The sequence below is a fragment of the Episyrphus balteatus genome, chromosome 3 (genome assembly GCF_945859705.1).
Source record: "Episyrphus balteatus chromosome 3, idEpiBalt1.1, whole genome shotgun sequence".
Lineage (NCBI taxonomy): Eukaryota > Metazoa > Arthropoda > Insecta > Diptera > Syrphidae > Episyrphus > Episyrphus balteatus.
This window is the reverse complement of record NC_079136.1, coordinates 29,516,104-29,542,098: the sequence shown is the minus strand read 5'-3', so window position 1 is coordinate 29,542,098 and position 25,995 is coordinate 29,516,104. Positions and strand designations below refer to the sequence as shown.

The 25,995-nt window shown below is 33.7% G+C and overlaps 1 protein-coding gene across 3 annotated transcripts; it reads left to right on the top strand.

The window, feature by feature from the left end:
• Positions 1 to 3,317: 3,317 nt before the first annotated feature.
• LOC129915965 (ribonucleoprotein RB97D) lies at positions 3,318 to 15,048 on the top strand. Of its 3 annotated transcripts, none has more exons than XM_055995696.1 (6): positions 3,318 to 3,501; positions 3,663 to 3,895; positions 3,979 to 4,223; positions 7,195 to 7,722; positions 8,154 to 8,304; positions 14,795 to 15,048. In XM_055995696.1, the coding sequence occupies exons 1-5, from the start codon at positions 3,457 to 3,459 to the stop codon at positions 8,288 to 8,290; spliced, it is 1,188 nt and encodes a 395-aa protein (XP_055851671.1). In that variant the 5' UTR covers positions 3,318 to 3,456; the 3' UTR covers positions 8,291 to 8,304; positions 14,795 to 15,048. The 3 variants fall into 3 exon arrangements, with proteins under 3 accessions (XP_055851671.1, XP_055851670.1, XP_055851672.1); XM_055995695.1 differs by lacking the exon at positions 14,795 to 15,048 and adding an exon at positions 9,956 to 10,143; XM_055995697.1 differs by lacking the exons at positions 8,154 to 8,304; positions 14,795 to 15,048 and adding an exon at positions 9,956 to 10,143.
• Positions 15,049 to 25,995: the final 10,947 nt, after the last annotated feature.

Here is a 25,995-nt window from a genome sequence, read left to right as displayed (position 1 = left end):
ACGGATTCCAAAAATCTCGATGTCGTTTTTTTGCACAAAATCTATATAGATAAACAAAAAAACACACCTATTATAAATGGTTTTTATAAAAATAGCTTGTTTATTTTTTAGAAGGTAAAAAAAAAAAACAAACCACCCAACTAGCACAACAGCTTCTATAAATTGAAATTTCGCAGGATCTACTTTCTATACAGCTTGTATTGAGCTTGCTTCTGAATTTAACTGCTTATAGAAGTTCGGACTTGTTTAAAAACTTCTAATAAGTTGTTTAAATACTGTTAAAGAAACTTAAACGAAAAAAACTTGTTTTTCGGATAAGCCTGTTTAATGAATTTATAGAAGCTTTACAGCCCAAGTAACAATTTAGCTTTCATAAGGGCCAATGCAAGCTATTTTTTGACTTGTTTAAGAAGAAGGACAAGTCTTATGCAAATCATTTTGGCGCACATTACCGAATTTCCCCAAGACCTTCCTCCTCAGGCAATCCACAAGCTAATAGCTTGTGACGAAAAGCGTAAAACGACCTTATGCAGGCCTTTTTACAAAACAATGAAACATTTTAGGGAAACTATAGCTTCGCTAAGGAAACTATCATTTGCATTGGATGTTATAATAAGGCCTTATGGAGGTTGTTATAAGATGTTGAATTTATGAATAAAAAAAAAAGATTTTATTGATTTTTTTTTTCTTTTAATTTTTTTCTATTTTGTTTTTTCTTCTTTTTTGGCCATGTCAATGCTTTTCCTGTCGTTCTGAAATGAGAAGAATTTTATTTTAATTGAAAAAGAACACATTTTTTTTTTATTTCACAAATGGCCCCGCCAGGAATCGATCCCACGTACCTCTGCATACCAAGCCAGCACCTTACCAGTAGACCATACTCGAATATTAAAGATGAGTGGCAAAAAGGGAGCTAATTGAAACCTCACATAAAAATGCAATGTTTTTTTCTAAAGTGTTACAAACATTGCATATCTGCAGGATAAAAGCTTTGCATTCTTATTGGTGAAAAACATTGCATACTTGAAAGATGAAAACATTGCATACTTACAAGAACCTCTTGGAACAGGTCTTATGAAAGCCTTCTGTCACTTGAAAATGGAAGGCTTCTTTAAAACGGTTCAAACAGGTCTTATGAAGGTCTTCTTTAACTTATATTTGCAAGGCTTCTTCTAAACACTTCCAGATAGCCTTAAGGAAACCTCCTTTGTTTCCAAAATGGATGATTTGCGTAAGTAAGCCTTAAACTAAACTTATACAAACTATAGCTTGCCGAATCGAAGAAAATGGACCTTATGCAAGTAAAATTGTTACTTGGGAGAAACTACCAAGTTTTGTATTTGATTTTTGGTTTTGATATTAAATAATCTAGCTCGTACACTTTTTGGTTTTGACATTGAATAATTTAGCTCGGACATTTTTTTGCTATTTGAACTGATTAAGTTTTTGATTTCATTAATGAATATACTAGGATGGCCGAGTGGGTAGAGTGGTGGACTACCACCAAGCAGATACGAAGTTCGATTCCTGGGTGTGGTAAAAAAAATTATATACTTTTAAAATTATTATTAATAGATATACTAAAAACTAATGGAATGTTATATATAATATCAGATCAAAAGATAAAATTCATGATTTAAAACCAGAATTCTCTTTTGTTTTTGTAGTTGTTTTTTTTAAATTTCGATAAGACATGTATTAAAGAGCTATACAAGCTCTTCCGAAGCTATCTGTCAAACCTCAAAGCTTCTGTAGAGCTTCGGTAAAGCTTCGTTTAAGATCCTTATAGAGGGTAAAATTTGTATAACGTTCTCCTTTTTCCATGCCCAACAACCTTACTAAAGTTTAAAAGAAGCTGAAATGTAGCTTTTGTAATACCTTAACCGAAGCTGAAATGTTAGTTGGGCAAGCAATAGGTACAATAATAAATTGAAAAAAAAAAAATTAAAAAAAAGAAGTATTCATATAAAATTGACCATATAAAATAAATTTTGTCCGCAAAAAATCATACATCATCCTCTGGCGAACGAAGCATATGAAATGAATTGTCCGAACAAAATTTGCCCAGCCAAGAAAATGAAAATTGTTATGTTGTAGATGTTAGACATTGAGTTAGAGAAAAATATTTCCTGTTGAGGCGGCCTGTAGAAATTTGAACTGAACCGGCTAGCCGAGTCAGCTTGCAGCTTATTTCTCGGCTTTCAGCTCGTTTGTGAGAATAATTATTTGCAAAGGGGTGTTCACACTAAGAACGTTTACACTTTTCAATTTGTGTGAATTTTATTAGGGATTTTCACAATTTACTAATGATTCCGTTTCTCTTAATTCTTCTTCTGTTTTTATTTGCAAGGAATAGTTAGAAATAAAAAAAATTGATTGATTGTTCACAACTCAGTTGAAATTCTTTAATTAATTTCAAGCTTGGCTATATTTTGGATTTTGTTTGGAAGCTTAAAATTTAGTTCAATTTGCGTACTTTATTGGAAGCATGACTTGATGGCTTCGATATAGCCGTTTTTTTTATGCATGTGGATTTGGATCAGGATCATACATATAAAACAAAGACAACATCACGTGATCCTGCTTTTTATCGGGATCATTTTACTTGAACCAAAAAATTAGTTCCAATTTTGAGAAGTAGATGTCTTTTGTAGGTCGGTAGGGAGAAAGATAAGAGATGGAGTATGAATTGGATAATAAACAAACATGAGCGAAAAAGAGATGAATATAGAAACAGATCGCTTTAATTTATATCCATGATTATGGATCATTGGTCATTCATGCTATCGTTTGTCCCACACCTTCACTTCCAGCGTTTTTGTATGAAAAAATATACAGTTTTAGCTGAATCTATGCACAACTCGGTTGAAATTCAAGAATACCGGCCTTAGTATACTTTCATCCTAAAGGCTTAACTACATACACCACTTTTTGAAAAAGTACAAAAGTGAAAATATTTTTTTTCTGGCTAGCGCAATTTTTTTGTGAAAAAGAGTATACAAATTGTTTTTAAGACCAAAAAATAAGCTTTCTGCATCATTTGTTTTAATTTTCTAGCCCGAAAAACTATTAAGAAATGCGTTTGAAAATTTTCACTTTTGTACTTTTTCACTTTTTGAGCCAATGTAGTTAAGCCTTAAATAAAATTATCGTTCTATGTAAATCCTAACTAAAATCGGCACCTGATATCTCAACAAGCTGAACAAACCTATTTTTTGAAAATGACAACGTCATTTTTCAAACTGCAACCTACTTCACGTTAATATTTTTCGGAGTCAAATTTTCGGACTTGTCGGTAGTTGTTTCATTTTCTTTCATTCCATTTTTGTGTGTGAAAAGTTGAACTGTTTAAAGCAGAACATAAAAGTGTAAAGTGCAAAAAGCAGGTGAAATTCACAAAAAACTAGTGTTTTAATTAAATTAATACAAATTAAAAGAAAAATATAATATATTATAATGCATAAAGATAGTTACATGAGTAGATCAACTAATAACGGCATGGTAAGTACAAAATTAGTTGTATTAAAAAAACCCAGATAAAAATGTCTTAATGGAAGCCATATTAAAAAAATTGAGCTCATCCGAAATTATATACATAAATTACAAAATGGCGTCATCGAAATTTATTTAATTACAATTTTTTTTTTCAAATAAATTTTAAGGAGGAATCGCCTGATACAGAGCATTTGCGAAAATTATTTATTGGTGGCCTTTCGCCAATGACCACAGAAGACTCACTTAAATCATTCTACCAACAATGGGGTGATGTTACGGATGTTGTAGTCATGAGAGATCCAGTTACTAAACGTTCCCGGGGATTTGGTTTTATCTCATTTGCCAAATCTACAATGGTCGACCAAGCGCAAGCTGCAAGACCTCATATAATTGATGGAAAGTAAGTTTGCCCTAAAAATGAATTAATTTTTTTTTTTAGAAAGTGAGCAAAATCAACTAAACTTAAAATTATTCTAATCTAAGGACTGTTGATGCTAAACGAGCTCTTCCCCGTCCAGAACTAGATAAACCCGAAGCAAGTGCTACTGTGAAAAAAATATTCGTTGGCGGATTAAAGGAAGTTCATGATGAGCCATGTTTGGAAGAATACTTTCAACAATTTGGAAATGTTGTTGGAGTTAAGATTTTAACAGATAAGACCACGGGTCGCAAACGTGGATTTGCATTTGTGGAATTTGATGATTATGATGCAGTTGATAAAGCAGTATGTAAGTATCAAGATTTTGGGGGATGGGGGATGGTTTAATTAAATTTATAAATTCTTGCTTCCCAAACTATAACTTTAGGAACATAATTGGCATTAGTTTTATTCCAATAAGACGTCAAACCTGTCGGTAAAATGTAAAGAGAATGCGCAGAACAATTCTTCTGTTTCATCAACAAAATCTTAAAATTCCACATTCAGTCGGCTTCTTCGGAACGCTCTTTTTCCCATACAATCCCCCTTTTACTGATCGCTACAGAAATTCTCCCTCAAACTTAAAATCAGAATCATGCGCATAAAACACGTCCAGTGGTTTTTTGTGTATGAACTTGAGGGGTGAAATTCATATTTTCATTCATTTAATTAACTTCATGGATTTGAAGTGAAAGTACAAATCTGAAATCAATGTGGAGCATTAGAAGAAAGAAGAATTCATTAATTAGGGTATCTTCTTTGCTTGTTTTCTGTACTATTGTTTGAATAAACACTGCAGTTTGTTTAAGATACTGATTTCAATAATAAGCCACAGCATAATAATGTTATTACAAATTATCGCACCAAAACTTTGCTCTTGCTGATGCTCCCGGCCATTTTCTACTGACTCTTATCACTGACATGCATACAGAAAAAATGTGTGGTTGTGAATGGGGGCTTAGGGTCATCTGAACAATGAACTATAATTTAATAAAATACGATTAACAATCCGAGAACTTCCATTGGCACAATCGGAATATAGACCATCAGACTATACTGCTGTTAGTTATTGGTGGAATACTTTTACTTTTTGGACATTGAATTCATTTGTAAAATAAAAGTTTTTACCAGGTTTAGACATTTTATAGAGAAGACTTAGAGCCGTTTGTGAATCGAAACTTAAGCATTTATGTTCAACATAAATCCTTATTAGACAGTTTACGCAGAGGAAAAAGTAGTGATTAAGAGTTTATGTTTAACATAAATTATTTAAGTTTCGATTCAGCAAATGGCCCTTAACTACTTAAATGGCTTCTCAGACGGAAGCAGTTCTAATTTGTAAATGTTTGTTTAATTATTCCAATCATTATCTGCGAATTTAAAAATCGACATGTAGGTAATGCACTGTTCACATGAGAGCGACCAACGTATGAGCGAACGAACGAACAAAAATGAAGCTTAATGTATTTCTAAAGTACATTTTTGAATAAAAACTCTATTAAAGAATAGGCAGCTGGCTAAAGTTCAAATTTTTCAAAAAAAGTTCCATATTAATAACTAGAATAAAAAAAAATATGAAAAAACAAATTGGTCGGTACGAATAAAAGTTTGTTCGTACGGACAATTGGTTGGTCCACATTTTTCTTGTTTTAGAAATTGAAATGTAATAATTAAAAAAAAAAAATTAAACACTAGTTAGCTTGCTACTTTTTTATACAGTTTTTGTTAAAAAAATTAACTTTGAAAATATATTAAATTTCATTTGTTTGTCCATTCGCTCATTCGTTGGTCGCTCTCATGTAAACAGTGAGTTGATGGGGTTGGATAACTTTACCTGATTAACCATCACCATAACCAAAAACGATCCAAGTTCTGAGCCTTCTCCACTTCTGAAGTGGCGTTTATCGATAAAAACCTACACTCGTCCAAAACTAGAACATATCCTTCCTGTGATCCTGATATTCACCTGGGGCCGAATCACGGCATACGTTCGTTAACGTATGGTTGCTATAAATCACTATCTTTGTCCACTGATTAAATAGAGACAGCAAAAGTCAAAACGTTAACCTATGATCGTAATCTTGTGCCGAGATTCGGACAAAAGTATTCAAAAGTATACGAAAAATCAAGAAAATTTTAACCCTTATTACAGACCCCGTCATCATAGGTCCCGTCGTACTAGAAGGCCAAATGAATAGGAAGTTTGGCTGATTTTTTTTTACGAAGACAGTTACACATTTTAATCCTTGGAATGGAATGCATACAAATTAAAAAATAACACCCAAATAATAACGCGATGATATTGTTTAAAAAAAAAAAAAAACTATTCGGCGTGAATATGATTCAAACCCACGACATGTGCAGAGCACATTGAGTTAGCAGTATTCGTAGCGGAACTTTACGTTCGGAACTTTGCTACGAGGGAATCTGTAATAGGAGTGTGTGTCTCTCAAACACCGCATAATGTTCAAAATTTCGATGTTTTTCAAAGTTGTTAAATCATTTGCGATTAGACTCATGTCAAAGAAACTATTTGCGCATGTATTATACTTTGGATGTATGAACACTATCTGATTTGATTTCTGAAGAACGTGAGTTTTCCAATTTATATGAGGAAAACTGACATTTCCGTCATTTTTCCTAACTCTGAAGACCTCAATGTAAACCATCCGATCAATAGAACTCAAAATATAAGCTGTTTAAGCGGCAATATTTTGGAGAATTTCTGTTTAATTTTTTGTTTGTTTAAATTCAAAGCACTCCAAAAATAAAGCAGATATGGTTGCTTAAAAAAAGCTTATTCCTTGAGTTCTTGCATTGCCAAAATTGTGACCTTCAGGCTAACGAAATATGACAGCATCAATCCTTATATTCATAATGTGAAATAGTGTGAATTATTACTCCTCACATCAATTGGAAAAACGCATTGTTCAACTCTTTTAAAACATTGTAAACCGCGAATTAAACTGCCAGACTTTTGAATTCGATGAAAACGCATACTTTCGTTTCGGTTATATCTAAGTATATTGAAATATGTATACATACTCATGTATGTATATTTTCCCCTTTGTTGCAAGCTATTAAGTTACTCTTTAATTAATTCTTTAACATTGTGGAAAGAGCTTTGTACTCATGAGTCAAAAAATGTCTGTTATCATAAGAAGGGAAAGTTTTCTGCTTTCTGTTTTCATAAGGGGTTTTGTTTCCAAAGAATAAAAACACAAAAAAAAAATTAACTCTTAGATATTTATAACAATTTGTTTTTATTTTTCAATTTTTAGTAAAGAAAAACCACACAATTAAATATGTGTTCGTGGACGTCAAGAAATCTGTATACAAACAAGAGGTAATGCGAAAACACCAACAACAACAACAGCAAGGACCCGGTGGTGTGGTACCGCCAAATAATGGACAATATGCAATGCCAAATAATATGGCACCTCCACCACAAGCATATGCCAACAATGGCTGGGGAATGAACAGCTATGCAAATGCCTACACACAGCCACCACCGGCAGGCGCTGTTCCTCCACAAGCTTACAGCTATCCACCACAGAACGCCGCCAATGGTTGGAATGCTGCTCCGGCGCCATACCAAGGAGGTTGGAATCAGGCACCAGCCTATGGGCCACCTGCTGCAGTTCCACCTCAAGGTCCACCTGCTGGCGCAGCACCACCCAACAGTTGGGGACCTGCTGGTAATTTTGGCAGTGAGTATCAACAAGCTTATAATGGTGGTCCAACAAAGGCCGGTAATTTAGGTGGAAATCGTATGAATCCTTATGGTGTAACGGCAGGAAATAATTATGGTAAGAAATCAAACATGATTTAGTTCTTCTTTAGTTGGGAATCATTATTTAAATTATACCCTTCAATGGCATTTGCGATTTAATGATAGGTTTTTTTTTTTTTTTGTCACCTGTGTGTGTGTGTAGAGTAATTGAAAAAACTTAAATAATTGCAACAAAAAGTTCATCACTACTTAACTTAATGTGTAATCCATTTGCATCGTATGTACATTGCTCATTATAAATAGTTAACGAAAAGTAAAAACAATACAGCTTTTGTTAGTTTCACTCTAATTTTGTGTACGTCTTTGACCTCTTTGTGTCCGTTCACTAACAACATTAATAATGAATAGGAAGTACTTTTTTTCTAAGAAATAACACTGACACTAAGGAAATATTTTTAAAGGACGACACAATACAGAAGCTGCTATCACATGTTAAACTATTTTCAGGCACCATTCCACAGAACACATATGGTTCTGCTCAAGGCTACTATAATTCATATAGTACACAACAGCCTGCGGCGGAAAGTTATACACCAGTTAAAAGTAGTGGCGTCTCTGGACATGCATCAAATCGGCAATATTAAGAATATATTTGCAGGTATGTTTGCAATAATTGTCCTTGTAATGATTTTTTTGTTGCAATATCAAAATAGCGTGGGCAAGATAAGAAGAATTTTTATACATTTATTTATATTTTATATCAAAATATCAACATCAAACACAAAAAAAAAACCAACAACTAGTCATATATCTTCTACTTTTAATAATTTATTTTATTTAAGATGTATAAAAGCGGCTCGATTTGATTGAACTCTTGTTTTTTTTTTTTATTCAACTTAAAAATGCTTGTAAATTACTGCTTATTCATTTATTTATTAAATATTTTATTACGAGATACTTGAACTCCATACAAGTTAGTGAATAATTATTACCTTGGTTATTTTTGAAGCAGTGATCTTTGCAGATCGTCATTATGCCTTTGAAAATTACATTAAATTATATTTGTAACGTACCAAACTGAAATTGATACAAGCAAGCAGATTTAATTTATTTAATTTTCGACTCATTTATATAAATATTTTAATTTTGATCAGGATATCAACAATAAGTTTTAAAAATTAGTTTTTGACCCTTTTTGATAATTCTGAGTTGATGCATTTTTAACATTGATCGATCTAGAGATTTCATTAACCAACCATGCTGAATTCCTTATTATTGTACAGATTTGGGGTATATTATGAAAAAATAAAACAAGCAATTGATTAAACAGGCAGCAGCACCACTGCAAGTATGAAAAAGCCATACATAAACCGCTTCTAAAACAAAATTATCTTGGATTACAAATATCATAAAATACAAAGTTTTTTTTTAATACAACGTAATCTCTTATCTCAAATACGAGAAATTCGTTCCTTCTATGTAACCACTATTTTTATTCTTTAAATAATTGATTTTTATTATAAGTTAAGAGACTTGAAGCAAGATAAATAAACTTATCTTCCAACTGACGGAAATATAATTTGGAAAAATTGATTTTATTATAAATATATTCTTAATTCAATTTTAATGCTTACTTTTCAATATTTTAAAAGTACATAGTTCAGTTTTTAAACTGTTATATGTTAGTACGCACTCCAATTTTTTGAACAACTTTTTAAGGAAAAACGACAAAATGCTTGACCATATTGCAAGTTGTCTTGAAATGATACAACAATTGTTTTAGATGAAGTTGTTGTTTAAGGCTCAATAAAGTTAAATGCAGGCGCTTAAAAGGGTTAAATGTATTGTACTTTCGAGTTTTGTTGGTAGTAAAGATTTTTGTAATTCAAGATTTTTATATCAAGGGTTTGTTTATCTACATTCTACAAATTTGAGGGGTGTTTGAGCCTTACCAAATACAATAAACTGCAGTTTTGATTTACAAGTTAAACCAGCAATTTCGTAAACTTTCCCTTTTATTTTTGAAATCGCTATCAACTCATCATTACGATTAAAAAGTTTTGATAACTTCCATTATCCAATTATATTTTTTTGTATATTAAGGACCTACGCATGATAATAAAGAAGAGTAATACCTGCCTTTATTTTTTGGTACTAAGAAAAATACATTTATCTCAAAGTGAAGGTGCTAGAATTGCGAAGAATTTTTTTTAAATAATCAATATTCATTTATATTTTATTCTATATTATTATCTTATATGTATAATATATATTTTTTCTCTATAAATATCTTATCTTTTTTACTTTAGGCATGTAAGATGTATACCTAATTATATGAAAAAAAATCTTTAAAAAAAAAACCAGAACAAAGTGACGTCATGTGTTTATCTCTATCCCTTCAAATAAGGTCGCAGATTAAATTTAAGGATCTCTTTAAAAATATACTATCATTGAAAAAAAAAGAAACTAAACAAAAAAAAAAAACACTTTCAAATAATGCTGAAAAATCATTATTACTATTTTTTTTTAATAAAATGAATTTTAATAACAACTATAAAAAATATTCCACACAATACACATATCCATGAGTAGTATTATATATAATATTTCAGGAACATACTAAAAATTCATTTAAAAGAAGAAAACATAAGAAAGAAATGCAATGATTGATTACGGGACTATAGCAGTATAACATTAACGTAAAAACAAAAGAAAAAAAACTGTTACCGTGTCTTCGTTTATCTTTCAAAGCTATACATTTACTTGAATTATAAAGTGTGAGGTGTTTGAGGGATATAAATGTGTATTATTATTTTTTTTTTTAATAATATTTTGTATTTCCAATAAATTTTTTCATTACAATACTATTTAATAAATAACATTATTTGCATTCAAAACAAAAACAGAAGAAGAAGAAAAAAATAATAAAAAAAAACGGGACAGATACATTGATGTCTGGAATTAAATATATGTAAAATTATTTATAAAAAAATTAATTAAATGGATATAATAAATATACAAGATTATTCCGTATATAAATAATGATGAAATCAAAAAAATCTATCAGGAGCATTCTTATTTACGAAAAACAATAAAAATTATTTATTAACTTATATAATTATTTTCAGCAGCTTTATAATATATATTATATAAATATTGTAAATTTATATAATTATTTATATTATGGTGGTATCATAGGTATGTATATTTATAATATTTAAATAGATCCTCAATTATATGAATAGCGAATCGAATCTTAGATTAAATTGGGTCGTTTGGATTAGTATAATAATGTTTGCTATTTGAATTTTGTTTGCTTGAGTTTCAATCATCGGACTTTAGTTTTAAACCTGTGCACTGCTGCTATGGAAATCATGGTATGCGATTTTAACGATTTTAACATGTATGTCTAAGGGTAAAACCCAAAGTCAAACCATATTAAATCTGCATGGTATTCAATATGTACTTGCGTTTTTATCGTGTTAAAGGACTTGGTCGAACAGGGTATTCCCCCAAAAATGGGAGATAAAATCGTAAACCATAGCATCGATACCGCAGTGTCAAATATTATATGCGTTAAAGTAACTCGAACCATATGAATGCTAGAAGTAGGTCGTTAAGAAGTTCAACTACCTATACTGTCCAACAAAAATTGCCAGTACAGGCCTTGTGGAAAAGCTTTTTTCAAATCAGTGGGACCAAACGATTTCACAAAAGTACACACTAAAAAATATACCCCTGAAATGCATGAGAAAACCACAGACGTGCTATGGCATTGTTGTTGTAATTTCTTTATCAAGCGACGTACATCCCTTATGACCTATCTGCCACACGATCGGTGACAGACTGAAACTCAATCAGCAAGGGTGTGTCTGTGTATTAAAAATATTCACAATACATAAGAGTTACCATTGGTAAGCTTCTTCATAAAATACTTCCTTTTTCTATTGTTTTTGTGAAAGAGCTTTCAGGATTAATGCTTTTTTAAAGCAATTGGTACGGAAAAAAGACATAAGTGTTGTCGTGTGGTTGGTGGCTTTCTGTTTTTCGTTTGTTTGGAAAACAATTAATGTCAACATTTTAGCATGCGCCGCAATGGACTTTCAGGGAAAATCATTTGGCGGGCGTGTCGCTTCGGGATGTTTCTTGAATAAGTAAATTGCAAAAAATTACATTAGGGGTAAGCACGTAAACGCGGAAAACCCATAGAAACCGTAGAATTTTCTATCGGTAGAAATGAGAAATGAGAAACCGTAGAAAAAAAATCTGATAAACTTTGGGTGTGTTCAATCACCTATCGGATAGGCTATTTGGGATCCCCGTATCTGGAATATGTTTTTGAACGCGATTTATGTCTTATTATTCAGATAATCACAAATAAAATATGTTAATATTGAAAAGAGAATATTATTTTATCTGAGCAAATTACATTTTTTTTTATTGTTGCATAGTATTTGCATAATTAGCTTGACTTAATTTTTTTAATTAAACAAATTTTATAAGTTCAATTTGACGTTTAACAAACAGCTGTTTTTTTCCCTTGCTTACGCATTTATTTTCTGCGGGGGTGTTCATTTAAACCTTTTGCGGAATTTTCAATTTTTCTGCAAAGTAAAAAATTATCTCGTTACGTGAATACCCTTATTATTACATCTTGGTTGTGTGGGAAAAGATAAATCTATTTTTCTTTTTTTTTTTTTTTTAATTTGTTATTGTGAAATTCTACCAACAAAGGGGTAACGCTGGTACTTTTTTGATCGCACTTGAAACATTTTTATGCAAAGTGCTGCATCGCTGTGAGAGCTTTTTGTTGTGATAGACTTATGCGTTAAACATGATGCAGAATGAGATGTAAACGTCCTATCTTATATGTACTGACAATTTTTGTAGAACAGAGTATAGCTGTGTTTAAAAATTAGTATAAAAACAATAAAATAGATGTTACTTCTTCGATACAAAATAAATACGATTTATGAAAGTTTCCTGAAGTCGTCATCTGCCAAACGCACGTAAAGTATGCAAAAACATTAAGCAGGCAGAAGATAACAAGTAGATCTTCTTGAATCAAAGGTTTTTTTTTATTAGAGAAGTAAGATATAACAATTTTGTTGGTACACTTGTTTGAAATGCCGAACGTCCTACTTGTAAGATTCATTTATGTAGTTCGGTTCCTTTCTCTTTTTATTCGATTCACTATTCATAATGAAATCAATTTTTTTTACCAATACATCTAAACAAAATAAATTGCCTCGTAGGAATGGATAAAATGAAATATTATTGAGTTATGAAGTCACTATCCCTCTATCGTTATAAAATAACAATTTATTATCCACAATAAACAAACAATTTTTAATGGGACACAAATTACGAAATAAAATACAGTATTGATGTTGATTTCTGTTTTAACACATTTTTGAGATTGAGGGCGGAATTTAGAGTCGTCACTCAAATAAAATTTTTACTCAAGTGTACATTTGCTCTTGCGTTAGGAACACTTCAGCTACTTCTTTCCTTAAGAAAACCTAAGGGTTTCTTTACATTTAGCTTATGAATTCCAACTGATAAAATTTTGTAAATGCTTGAGCAAACACTCAGAAAATTCATCTCAGACTCAGACAGACAAGATGGGGAAATTTTTACTCTCGTTAGCCCTTGCTTTTCGAAAAAAATCGCAACTTTTGAAGTCTGAAAATTACCAGATGTTTACTTAATTTAGAATTAAAATGTATTAACAAGTTTTGTAATAAAAGACATTATTACACCGAAAAATATAAAATTTTACGAAAAAGTGCAATGTATGAAAGAACATTGTGTTTTATGATTTTATATATCCAATGAAAAGAGAGTAAATTTTTCTTAATTCGTTCCACATAATTACAACTTCATAGATGCGGCAGATGTTTGTTGTGACCTTTTGAATTTCTGGAAAATTGGTTAACTGCGTTTATGCGTTAATGATTTCGGGAACCTTTAATTTTTTTTTCAAATCGGAGAAAACAATTCTTCATGTCATATAGGATTGTCAGAAACCAAAGCGCTCTTTAACCCTCTGTAGGCAAACCTCTTATTTGTGACGTGATAGGCACACGGGTGCGAATTTGGTTTATACTTTTTCATGTCGCTAGAACTTTTTTCGTTCACAATATTTTATAGAGAATCAAGTATGAAATATTCCGAAGAATTCGAATATTGTATTCACAATTCCGAAAAAAAATATTTTCACCCTTATCAAGAGACTTTTTTGTGACCACTTTTTTGAAAAATCGTATTTTTTTTATTTTTATCCTGCCAAATTCGCACCCGTGTGCCGACAGAGGGTTAAGAAATGGTTTAAGCGGATGATAGACCGTTCTATTTTTATTTACAAGTTACACCAGGAATCAGGTTTATATTTGCGCGTGATGAAATACTTAAGAATCAACATTATTACTCTATTTTTTTTTTCGATTTATTGTTGTCTCGTACAAAATTGTTTCATTATTTGTTTTTATGACTTTTAAAACAAGTTACAATCAGTTATTATAGTATTAACTACTTGTGCTATAAGAAGTGAAACAATTGGTTAACAAACAACTAGTTGTGATCGAAAACATCGATTAATCGCCGATAGCAACTCAATTTAAAGTTAGACACAATTAAGAAGCACAAAAAGTTAATGAACGACTAGTCTCTTGAACTACATAATTTGAAATAGATATTTGAGAACAAAAAGGGTAAGAATTTTTTGTAGGGAAATAAGAGTAGAAGTCCTTTATTTGATTAAAAAAATTAATATTGTAGTCGCGTCTAGGTTAAACAAAATAATTTTTAATTAATTCAATATTTTCTCGTTGTAACCCACGATATTCTATTTAATAAGAAACATCATAAAACGTTAGTTTTATTTCCATTGATTTCCAGCTAAATTATCACTATTATGAAGGACTTATTAATATATAACTCAAGGCACCAAAAATAAAAAGCATTTTGAATAGTCCTTAAAAATATGAATGCCTCATTGCAGTCTTGCTTATTTAAGAATTTATATTTCATTATAAAAATAAAATACAACGAACACTATTGATTTAGTTAATAAGGACTTAGAATTAGTGGAATTTCCATTCAGTTTCTTAAAACACAAATACTTTCCCTTTTTTCTTTTCTTCAAGCGGGCTACAATTATTAAACAGAACCCCCCGGTAAAAAAGGAAAACAATACTCAACCAGGTAAGTCTGTTTCATGGTTTCAGCTTTTTATTCGGCGCTGTGATGTGATCGTTTGTTGATGTCAACGTTATTCAGCGCCAAAACTTTGCCAGACCAGATGACTTCTGGATATATTGTTAAAAGAAATCAATTTTTTGTGTACTCAAAAGAAAAATATTTAAACGAAAAATATACAAAAATATTTTTATATAAGAAATGCTACTGTGTTTTTTGCTTAAATTTATTCACCGAAGAGGTATTCAAAAGGAAAGATGGGTCACTCAAAGGGGAAACCAAGTTCGGCCTTATTGTAACGCAAATTTTTTACGAACCCGGAAATACAAAAGTAAATTTCGCAATGTGAAATTTTGTTTTGTGATTCGTAGCACTTTTACGATCCAATAGAATGATAAAATAGTGCCTCTTCTGCGACTGCAAAAAAGACTGGAAGGATTCAACAGAGTTATATGGAGCGATGAATAAATGTTTGATATGCTTGTCATAGCGCTAACACAAGGAAACGTAAAAGGCGTTATTGGGAGATAACGCTTTGAGTTAGAAATACAAATTTTTCATTAAGCCTAATATGCAAATCGATTAGTCGGGTAGTTTTGATTCCCTCGGAATTTTTTTCCCCATGAAATGCGACCGGGACTCTCCCGGAATTTATTTCCAAAGAAAATAACAGCTAAATTCTCCGGATTTTTCAATAGAGGCTATTGTGAATAAAAATTTCCCAGGTAATGTTTCCAATGTTTTAAACATGGCAACGAAAATGGTCATGAAATTTTCCCCTCGGAATTTATTGGCATCGGCAATAAATTTTCAGGAGAAATTTAGCTGCCATTTCATAGGATTTTTTTGTTCCCTGAAAGTAAATTCCGAAAGAGATACGATCGCACAAAAAATTCCGAGGGAAACGAAATTCGTTCGGAGATTCACGATAGGACCCAATATGTACCGGTTTTTGCCCGTAAATATGGAAAGCGAGGTCGACAAGTTACAAGAACCTCACTGGGTGAAGTGAAATTGATTATGAGGTTTTCGTACCATAGAAAATTTCAAACAAGTATCTGCTCTGAATAAAATAAATTAAGGAAGTGGTTTTCATTCAGAACAGAGCTGAATATACTTCGCACTCACAAAACTTCACCTAGAAGGTTCACACCATACAAACAAATACAGTAGTCCCTAGATAATGTGAATTACTAATAATGCGAATTTCTCTAAAATGTGAATCGCCAAAACTTTTCATTATCATCTCTATAATGTGAACTTCGAAAATTTTAATACTCTATAATATGAATTTCCTTTGCAAAAGCTTGCTTGTTTTCCTCGTTCGGACACGCAATTTTTGTATAGGTTTGAAAAGTGGATAACTGTTATTTGTATCTTAAAATATATTGAATGCAGCTGTAGGTTGGAGATTTTTGTGCTAACATTTTACATCTTTTTATGTAGTTTCTTTTACGTTATGTTATGAAGAATTGATTTTAAAGATTCTTATGAATTTTTTTTCAGTTTTTGAAATGGAGTGTATTTATGTATATTTTATAGATTTTTTTCTGAATTCAATAAATGCTTAAACTGGGCTTAAAATAAATATTTTCTGTGATATTCATTGGTTATAATGTTTTAATCATTTAAATGACAATTGGAAAAAGTTCCAGTAATGTGAATCCCTCTAAAATCCGAAAAAGCCTTGTTTTAATTAGTTCACATTATCGAGGGACTACTGTATTATGTTTTACAATTATGAGAACTAGATGGTGCTACTAGTTAATCCCTTTGACATTTTTGTCAAATTGTAAATTCTCACTCTTTAAGGTGGCATTCATATGGATATGCGATATGCGTCTGCGAATTGCTAATAGTCACTGAATATGTAATTTCATTTATATGAGTGGCTGCAGAGAGCTGCGAACTGTAATAAAAAAATTGTAGTTAAATCAAAAGTGAGGTGCGAGTTAATTGTTCGTAGCTTTGTGGAATGCTTTTGTATTTGTGGACTGCGAATTTACATTTGACAGTTCGTATTTTAATTGTTTAATAAAGTGAATAAGTTGATATTTGCTTCAGAAAAAGCTTTAAAGGAATTATTCACGGACGCAGTTCGCAACTCATGAATGGCAATTTAGTGCTGCAAAAGAAGTATAACCTCAAAAATCTTTCCAATTTTAGCAATTTCATTGGAAAGTTAGTCAAGAAAAATCCTCCTTACTTGTTTACACGTCTTACTTAAGAAATTGACTAAATATCTAGTCCCTAATGTTTCCTGTCCATTATTAATTAGCGATTTCAATGCACCTTATAATGAAAAATTCGATCGCCTATGAAAAAAAGGGAATATCAAAAAAGTATTTTCGCTCGCTCGAAATTTCTAAAGAACGGCGAAACGTCAGAGATAAGTTCGTAGAACTTCGCACCTCAAGAATATGAACAAACCTATCATCATCATGTTTGTATCATCTACTCTGTGTTACGTAGTGTAGGTATTTTGTTGACAAAATAAAGTGAGTTTGTGTGTCCTTACAAAAAATTTAAAAAAAAAAGTAAAACAACATTGATAATTATACAAAATTTCGTTTCCTTTAAAAATACATATATTTTCTTAAAAATATAAAAATAAAATAACAAATATTTGATACGTAATTATAAAATGAAAGAAAGATTCGCAAACTTGATTACATATTTCGGTAGTTCTGCGCACATTATTATCTCAATTGAAACTTTGTGACATTCGCTAAATAGGTGAATAAAATTATGTTATTTTAAAGTTTTCTTTTCAATTAGATATAACATTCTATTTAAAAATAAGGAAAACGTAGTAATGTGTGTTACAATACTGTAAATTAATTGAAAAACGATGAAATAAACATTAAAAATGACAGTGTTTCGGAGAGGAAAAAAGACATAACATTAGGTCTGTTTGCTTACTCTGACCATAAACAAAAAATACCAAGACTGGAAATTTTCGTACGTCTTTCCCCCCGAAACCCTTTTGTGTACAGTGCTGTCTGTGAATATATGTGAAAGCCACCACGTTGGTAAATGACGTTAACACGCACACATTTATAGATTCACGACATTCACCACACATTTGACACGAACACAACGATAGGTTCACGACATTCACCACACCTTGCAGCTTGTAGGCAAACGTCAGTTGACCGCCGAGTTTCCAGTCTTGGTATTTTTTGTTTATGACTCTGACATTGGGAAATTTCCTTCTCTGGAAAAAAGGAAATTTCCAAATCTGTCAAAGTCAAATGCGACAACCCATACTTTGATGAACTCCACATTCAAATACAAAGTTAAGGCATAACCACAATGGCCACTTTTTGGAACAAGTAGGAAATTTACAAAATTAAAAAAAACTTTCTTTCTAGTGCCATTTGTTTTTGTGAAAAAAAACTACAAAATTTGTTTTAAATTTTCCAGTCGGAAAAATGATCATAAAATGAGCGAAAATTTTCACTTTTGAACTTTTTACAAAAAGTTAGTAGCCTATGCAGTTATACTTACCTTTAATAAAACATGGGTTTTTAATTAATTTGCTCATGAATGTATTAACAAATAACCATGGCTGTAAAAAATCATTTTATTTTTAATACTAAAAATAAAAAAGAAATAAATATTGAAACTAAAAATTTTCAGCCTTAAAAAATTTGATTGCAAATAAAAAATTTTATACATTAAAAAAAAAAAAATCAATTTAAATTAGCTAATGTATAGGGTCAATGTGGGTAAATGTAAACAGGGGTAATTGAAAACATGGCTCATAACAAGCTTCAGTTAAATCTCTTTGATGCATACATAAATACAAATTGCGGACGCATGTATCTTTTAACTTATACGTCAAGCTCATTGCTGTCAAGATAGAATTCATCCGACGAGCGTATTTTCCGTGAAAGATAATTTTTTAAAGTGCCAAACAAGTCGTCAGTCTTTCAGAAAAATTTAATATTTTTGCAGATTCAATTAAGTCAGTTTAATTTGCAAATACTTTTTAGTTTTTAACTTTGATGTAGATTCTATGCGAAACAAACAAATTTTAAAAAACAGGACATTTATGTCGATTTGCATGTGTTTACATTAGCCCCAGAATATTTTTCATAATGGGTAAATGTAAACAACGTATTCTGGGGGTAAATATAAACATATATTTTTGCTGAAATTATTGGTTTTAATCAAAATAAAGTATTTTTAGTCAATTACTATTGCTAAAGTGCAGGGGAGTAACATTTTAAAGTAGCCAATACCATCATTTTCAGTGGATGATGTTGAAAAATCGGTCTCTGACGAAAAAAAAAGAAAAGAAAATATGGCGTTCAGAGCTGCTCAGGATGCATATTGGGTGCCTATATAAAGAATCAAAGGAAGAAAACGAAAACTTTTATTGGAATTTGAAAAAGTTTTTGTCAAATACCTTCTTGAACGTTTTTCAAGTCGTAATCCATATCGTCCCGTTTCTGCTTGAACCTCGTAAGTACATTTTTTCAAAGATTTGTTTTTTCTCTTAAACATTGCTCTAAAACTTACAGAAAGAATATATACAAGGGTTTTAGTTTAGAAACAACTCAATCAATATGTCTTAAACATAATTTGATTTCCTTTTGTTCAATTCATATTTTTGATTTCAAGAAAAATGTATTGTAACGATGAATTACCGAACTACTTTTAAGATAAAAGTCTGAACACACTACCTGCTACAGTAAAGGTAGAAATGTGAACGGACCTTTAGTAATTAAGAAACTACCCTCTGAACGCATCCAAAGAAATTCCCTCGACTGCTGAATATCCCAAAATATCCCACTGGACTGGAAGTATGAAGCGCCCCCTCTTGGAAAGGAAGCTTCGAGAAGCAAAGACGAGAACCTTCGAAGACATTCTCGAATTCCGAATTTCAGGTATAAAAGGGCAGCGTGGACACCGACCGGATACAGTTTAATCTTGAATGTGAAAGAGTACAGTACAAAGTGAAATAAAGTGTTGGAAATTGTTAGTAGTAAATAAAGTGATTGAAAAGTGTGTTTGTTTGAGCGAATAATAAAAGTAAATTGATTTGAAATAAAGTGTGTTCTTATTTGAACGGAAAGATAAGTGGAAGTTAAAATAAACGAAATAAGTTTTATTGTGAACCCGGAATAAAACGTTACATTGGTGTCAGAAAAGTGGAATAAAACTTATTTATTTGTGCGAATCAGATAATTTCGCGAATAAAATAAAAAGTGCGCGTGTGTTTTAACAATAAACAAAGTGTAAAACATTTTGAAATAAGTAAAAGTGCTCGCGTTTTGAAAAGTTAAAATGGGTAAGACATTGAATCAGTTAAGTTTGACTGAGCTGAAGGCGGAATTAACTAAACGAGGTCTTCCTACTGCTGGATCGAAAAATGACCTCATTATTCGCCTGCAGGATTATTTAACCCAGAAAAACGAAGATTTGGATACATTTCAATTCGAAGTTGAAATGGTAGAAGAACGAGTAAGTACTAGTTCCGATATGTCATCCATGATGGCTGTTCTCCTTGCAAAATTTGAAGAACAGAAAGATCAAATGGAACAGCAACGTAAAGAACAAAAGGATGAACAGAAAAATCTTCTTGAACAAATTGAGACACAACGCAATGAACAAAGAGAACAAATGGAACAACAACGAACAGAGCAAAAGAGTGAACAACAGAATCTTCTCGAAAAAATTGAGAAACAACGTACCGAGCAAAAGAGTGAACAACAGAATCTTCTCGAAAAAATGGAGAAACATCTAGAAGAACATCGCGATGAGCAAAAGAATCTTCTAGAAGAACAGAAAAATCTTTTAGAGGGAAAGCTTGGTGATTTCGAGAAGAAGTTCACTGCTCTTGACGAGCGTGTTGAAGAAAACAAAGAAAAGCTGTTGGCAATGCACACAAAGTTCGAAGAGAAATTCCAAGACATTACTAAAGAGTTGGACAAGGTTCGAAAAATTAAGGCCCGAGAAAGTTCTGGTGAGTATTCAAAGAAGAAGGAAATGCATCCACCAACCTTTGATGGACAAAGTTCTTGGTCGATCTACAAGAAACAGTTTGAGGCAGCTGCCACAACAAATGGCTGGGATGACGAAGACAAATGTATAGCGCTGACTCTTGCTCTTAGAGGTCCTGCTGCTGAGTTGTTACAAACTTTACCACCAGAAAAGAATGGTAACTTTAACGCTCTTGTCCAGGTCATTGAAAAACGCTTTGGAGATGGCCATATGCAGGAAGTCTTCCGCGTCCAACTCAATACAAGAGTCCAGAAAAGAGGAGAAACTCTGCAACAACTCCAAGCAGATATTGAAAGGTTAGCTCATCTGGCATATCCGACAGCAGGAGACGACATTATCAATCAGTTTGCGACAGAAGCCTTTGTACGTGCTGTATCTGATATAAATCTTCAGCGAGCAATTCGAACAGCTGGAAAACGTTCCCTTCCTGAAGCATTAGCGTTTGCACTCACTATGGAAGCAGCAGAACAGGCTTCTCAAGGCGTTCATCGGGTAAGAGAAGTTACAGTGGAGGAATGCTCTTGTCAAAAACTCGCATTCCAAAGAAACCAGCGAGACGGAGCTGCTCGATGCTGGAACTGTAACAAGACAGGACATCTCCAGCGGCAGTGCAGATTGCCACCAAGAAGAAGTGCTTGCCAGCACTGTGGAAACAGGAATATTGCCCAACAACAGGTAAGCGATACAACCAACACTCATCCTCAACTTGATTCCCATTCGGGAAACGAGTAAGAACCAACTTCGAGGGGCAGAAGCTGGTTTCTGGTATCGATGGCCCCAGAACCACAATTCAAGTCTCACAAACTAAACGAGACAACAAAAGTCTGACAGTAGAGGCAACCATAAACAATAACCAACACGTGGCTACAATTGACACCGGTGCCACCGCCTCTATTGTACGAAGAGACTTGGTAAAGATGACGTGGCTACATAACATCAACAGCTATCGTCTGAAGACCGCCACAGGAGAAGCAGCAAGAGTGTACGGAGAAGTTCGTCTTGAGATCCGTATAGCAGAACTAAAGTTTTTACATGTGTTTTTGGTGGCAGATATATGTGACGAGTGCATCATTGGAATCGACTTTATGAAGGAGCATGGAATCATTTTGGATATCGGTAATCAAGTCCTGAAATACAGAAATGTAGAGATTCCAATGGTCTATGGCAGCGAAAACTCAACAACAATTAGAACTGTCATCAAAGAAGACATGTGCCTGCCTCCTTCTTCAGAAGTTTTTGTGTGGACGAAGTTAAAGGGGAACTGTGGAAACCATCGATACCTCATGGTCGAACCAGAAGTTGAGCAAAGTTCCGAAAACATCATCATCGGGAAGACTCTTGTGGCACCAAAGAACAACATGGTACCTGTACGGATACTTAACATCAAACCGTACCCAATCAAGCTTAAGAAAGGAGAAGTTGTTGGGCAATGTGAATCTGTGTCCGCAATAACTAAGATCAACGAGATGGACACACAGATGACTATGAACTCTGAGAAACTAAAGACTCAAATTCTCAAATCAGACAACTTGAGTCAACATCAGCTTAATGTTGCTGGAAGGCTTCTTCATGAATATGCTGATATCTTCTCTTCACCCAGCGGGCAATACGGCCGAACACAACTGGTGCAGCATCGAATCGATACAGGAGACGCTAGGCCGATTCGTCAACCAGCAAGACGTCTCCCCTTGGCCAAACAAAGTGAAGTTGAAGAAATGATATCGACAATGAAGAAAGACGGGCTGATCGAAAATTCCAAAAGCCCTTGGGCATCACCGGTAGTTCTCGTCAAAAAGAAGGATGGAAGCACTCGATTTTGTGTCGACTACCGCAGGCTGAATGATGTGACGAAGAAAGACAGCTACCCACTGCCAAGAATCAGCGATACTCTAGATGCAATGGAAGGAGCACAATGGTTTTCGACTTTGGATTTGAAGAGTGGCTACTGGCAGGTAGAAATCCATCCAGAAGATCGAGAAAAGACGGCTTTCTCCACAGGAAATGGTCTGTGGCAGTTCAATGTCATGCCGTTTGGGCTATGTAATGCCCCAGCTACTTTTGAGCGCTTAATGGAGTGCGTTTTAAATGGATTAACCTGGAAATCTTGCCTAGTCTATTTGGATGATGTCATCGTTTACGGGAAAACATTTGATGACCATTGTGAAAACCTAAAGGCTGTATTCCAGAGGCTACGAGAAGCACATCTTAAGTTAAATCCAAAGAAATGTGCACTTTTCAAGACCGAGGTTAAATATTTGGGGCATATCATCTCATCCCAAGGAGTAATGACTGATCCAGAAAAAGTTGACACTGTGAAGAATTGGCCAACCCCTCAGGACAAGCATCAACTTCGGAGTTTCCTCGGTCTGGCAACGTACTATCGACGGTTCGTGAAGGATTTTGCGAGAATCGCCAAAAGCTTGCACCAGCTTACGGAGAAGGGTAAACCCTTTAAATGGTCAGGTGAGTGTGAGAAAAGCTTTCAGGAACTGAAGCTACGGTTATGTGAAGCTCCTGTGTTGGCCTATCCGACTCCAGGCAAACAATTCATCATTGACGCAGATGCAAGTAATGTTGGAGTTGGTGCTGTTTTATCGCAAGTTCATGACGGAGAAGAAAAGGTCGTTGCCTATTTCAGCAAGGTACTCTCGAAACAAGAAAGAAACTATTGCGTGACCAGAAGGGAACTTCTAGCTCTGGTATTGGCAACAAAGCACTTCCATAAGTACATCTATGGACAGAAGTTCCTTCTTCGCACAGATCATGGTGCACTAAATTGGCTTTTGAACTTCAAAAATCCAGAGGGTCAAGTAGCAAGATGGATCGAGATACTCCAGACGTATCAATGTCAGATTCAACATCGAAGAGGAAAGCTACATTCAAATGCAGACGCATTATCTCGGCGCCCGTGCAAGCAAGACTGCAAGCATTGCACACGGCTAGAGGAAAAGGAAGTTGTCGCTGTAAGAAGAACGAGAGCTGATCCCATTTGCGGCTGGAGTAATGAAGAACTCAGGATGGCCCAACAGGAAGATTCGGACATCGAACCCATCCTTGCATGGAAGGAACATGAAGAGAAACCAGAATGGGCCGACATCTCCGACCGAAGCCCCAATCTCAAAGCATATTGGGCACAATGGGACTCACTTCATGTGCAAGAAGGGTTACTCAGGCGTAAGTGGGAATCCGCAGATGGTAAATCTTATGTAATGCAACTAATCGTACCTCAGTCAAAGGTTAATGATGTTCTCCGAGAGATGCACGAGGGAACTTCTGGAGGCCATTTAGGCATCAACAAGACGCTGGAAAAGGTACGCCAGCAATTCTACTGGTTACGTATGAGAGAAGACGTTGAAAAGTGGTGCCGAAAATGTGATACTTGTGCAGCTAGCAAAGGACCAGCTAGAAAAATGCAAAGCAAGATGCATCAGTACAATGTGGGCACACCTTTTGAGAGGATTGCAATAGACGTGGCAGGTCCTTTTCCCGAAACCAACAAAGGAAACCGGTATATCCTCGTAGTGATGGATTACTTCAGCAAGTGGCCTGAGGCATTTGCCATCCCAAACCAGGAAACCAAAACAGTTGTGGATAAGATTGTCTTTCATTGGGTGAGCAGGTTCGGAGTACCCATGGAACTTCATTCCGACCAAGGAAGGAACTTCGAATCTAAGATTTTTCAAGAGGTTTGCTCACTCCTTGGCATCAAGAAGACGCGAACAACACCGCTTCATCCACAATCTGATGGGATGGTTGAGCGATTTAACAGGACACTTAAAGAACACCTGTCAAAAGTAGTCAACGATAATCAACGAGACTGGGATCGACATATTCCATTATTCTTGATGGCTTATAGAAGTGCAACACATAGTTCCACTGGACATACACCATCGGAAGTCCTTTTTGGTTCTACAATACGGCTGCCAAGTGAGATAAAATTCGGATGTGTTCCAAATGAGCCACAGGAAATAGATGAGTATGTTGATAACCTGAAAGAAACACTGGCTGACATTCACCAACGGACAAGGACAAATATAAAAGCGTCTAGTGACAGGATGAAAACAAGATATGACGCGCGAGCGACAGCAACAGGGTTTCAAGAAGGAGAACTTGTGTGGTTTTACAATCCCCACCGACAAAAGGGACTATCACCAAAGCTACAACAAAACTGGGAAGGCCCTTACACAGTAATAACCAGAATCAACGACGTGGTTTACCGTATACAGAGAGGGGTAAGAGGCAAATTAAAGGTAGTTCATTGTGACCGTTTACATCGTTATAATGGTGAAAGTAGCAATGGAGTTGTTCGGGACGAACAATCCTAAGAGGGGGGCAATGTAACGATGAATTACCGAACTACTTTTAAGATAAAAGTCTGAACACACTACCTGCTACAGTAAAGGTAGAAATGTGAACGGACCTTTAGTAATTAAGAAACTACCCTCTGAACGCATCCAAAGAAATTCCCTCGACTGCTGAATATCCCAAAATATCCCACTGGACTGGAAGTATGAAGCGCCCCCTCTTGGAAAGGAAGCTTCGAGAAGCAAAGACGAGAACCTTCGAAGACATTCTCGAATTCCGAATTTCAGGTATAAAAGGGCAGCGTGGACACCGACCGGATACAGTTTAATCTTGAATGTGAAAGAGTACAGTACAAAGTGAAATAAAGTGTTGGAAATTGTTAGTAGTAAATAAAGTGATTGAAAAGTGTGTTTGTTTGAGCGAATAATAAAAGTAAATTGATTTGAAATAAAGTGTGTTCTTATTTGAACGGAAAGATAAGTGGAAGTTAAAATAAACGAAATAAGTTTTATTGTGAACCCGGAATAAAACGTTACAGTATATATCTTTTAAGAACTGAACAAAATTTGCTTTGTAGATACGTGGTTCACGCAGAAACGGGACGATATGATAAAAACGAAATTCTAAATTTTAAACCACCGTTTACATTTACCCCGAATTTGTAAAAAAAAAAACAGAAACATGGTGGGGTATTTGTAAACATGCTATATTTGACAGTAATTTAAACAATTTGGGAAATATTTCTTTATATTAATAAAGAAGAATTGAACCATTTATTTGCAAAACATGATAAGTCCACTTTTTTTCAAAATTCGTTTTTTTGACTAAATTT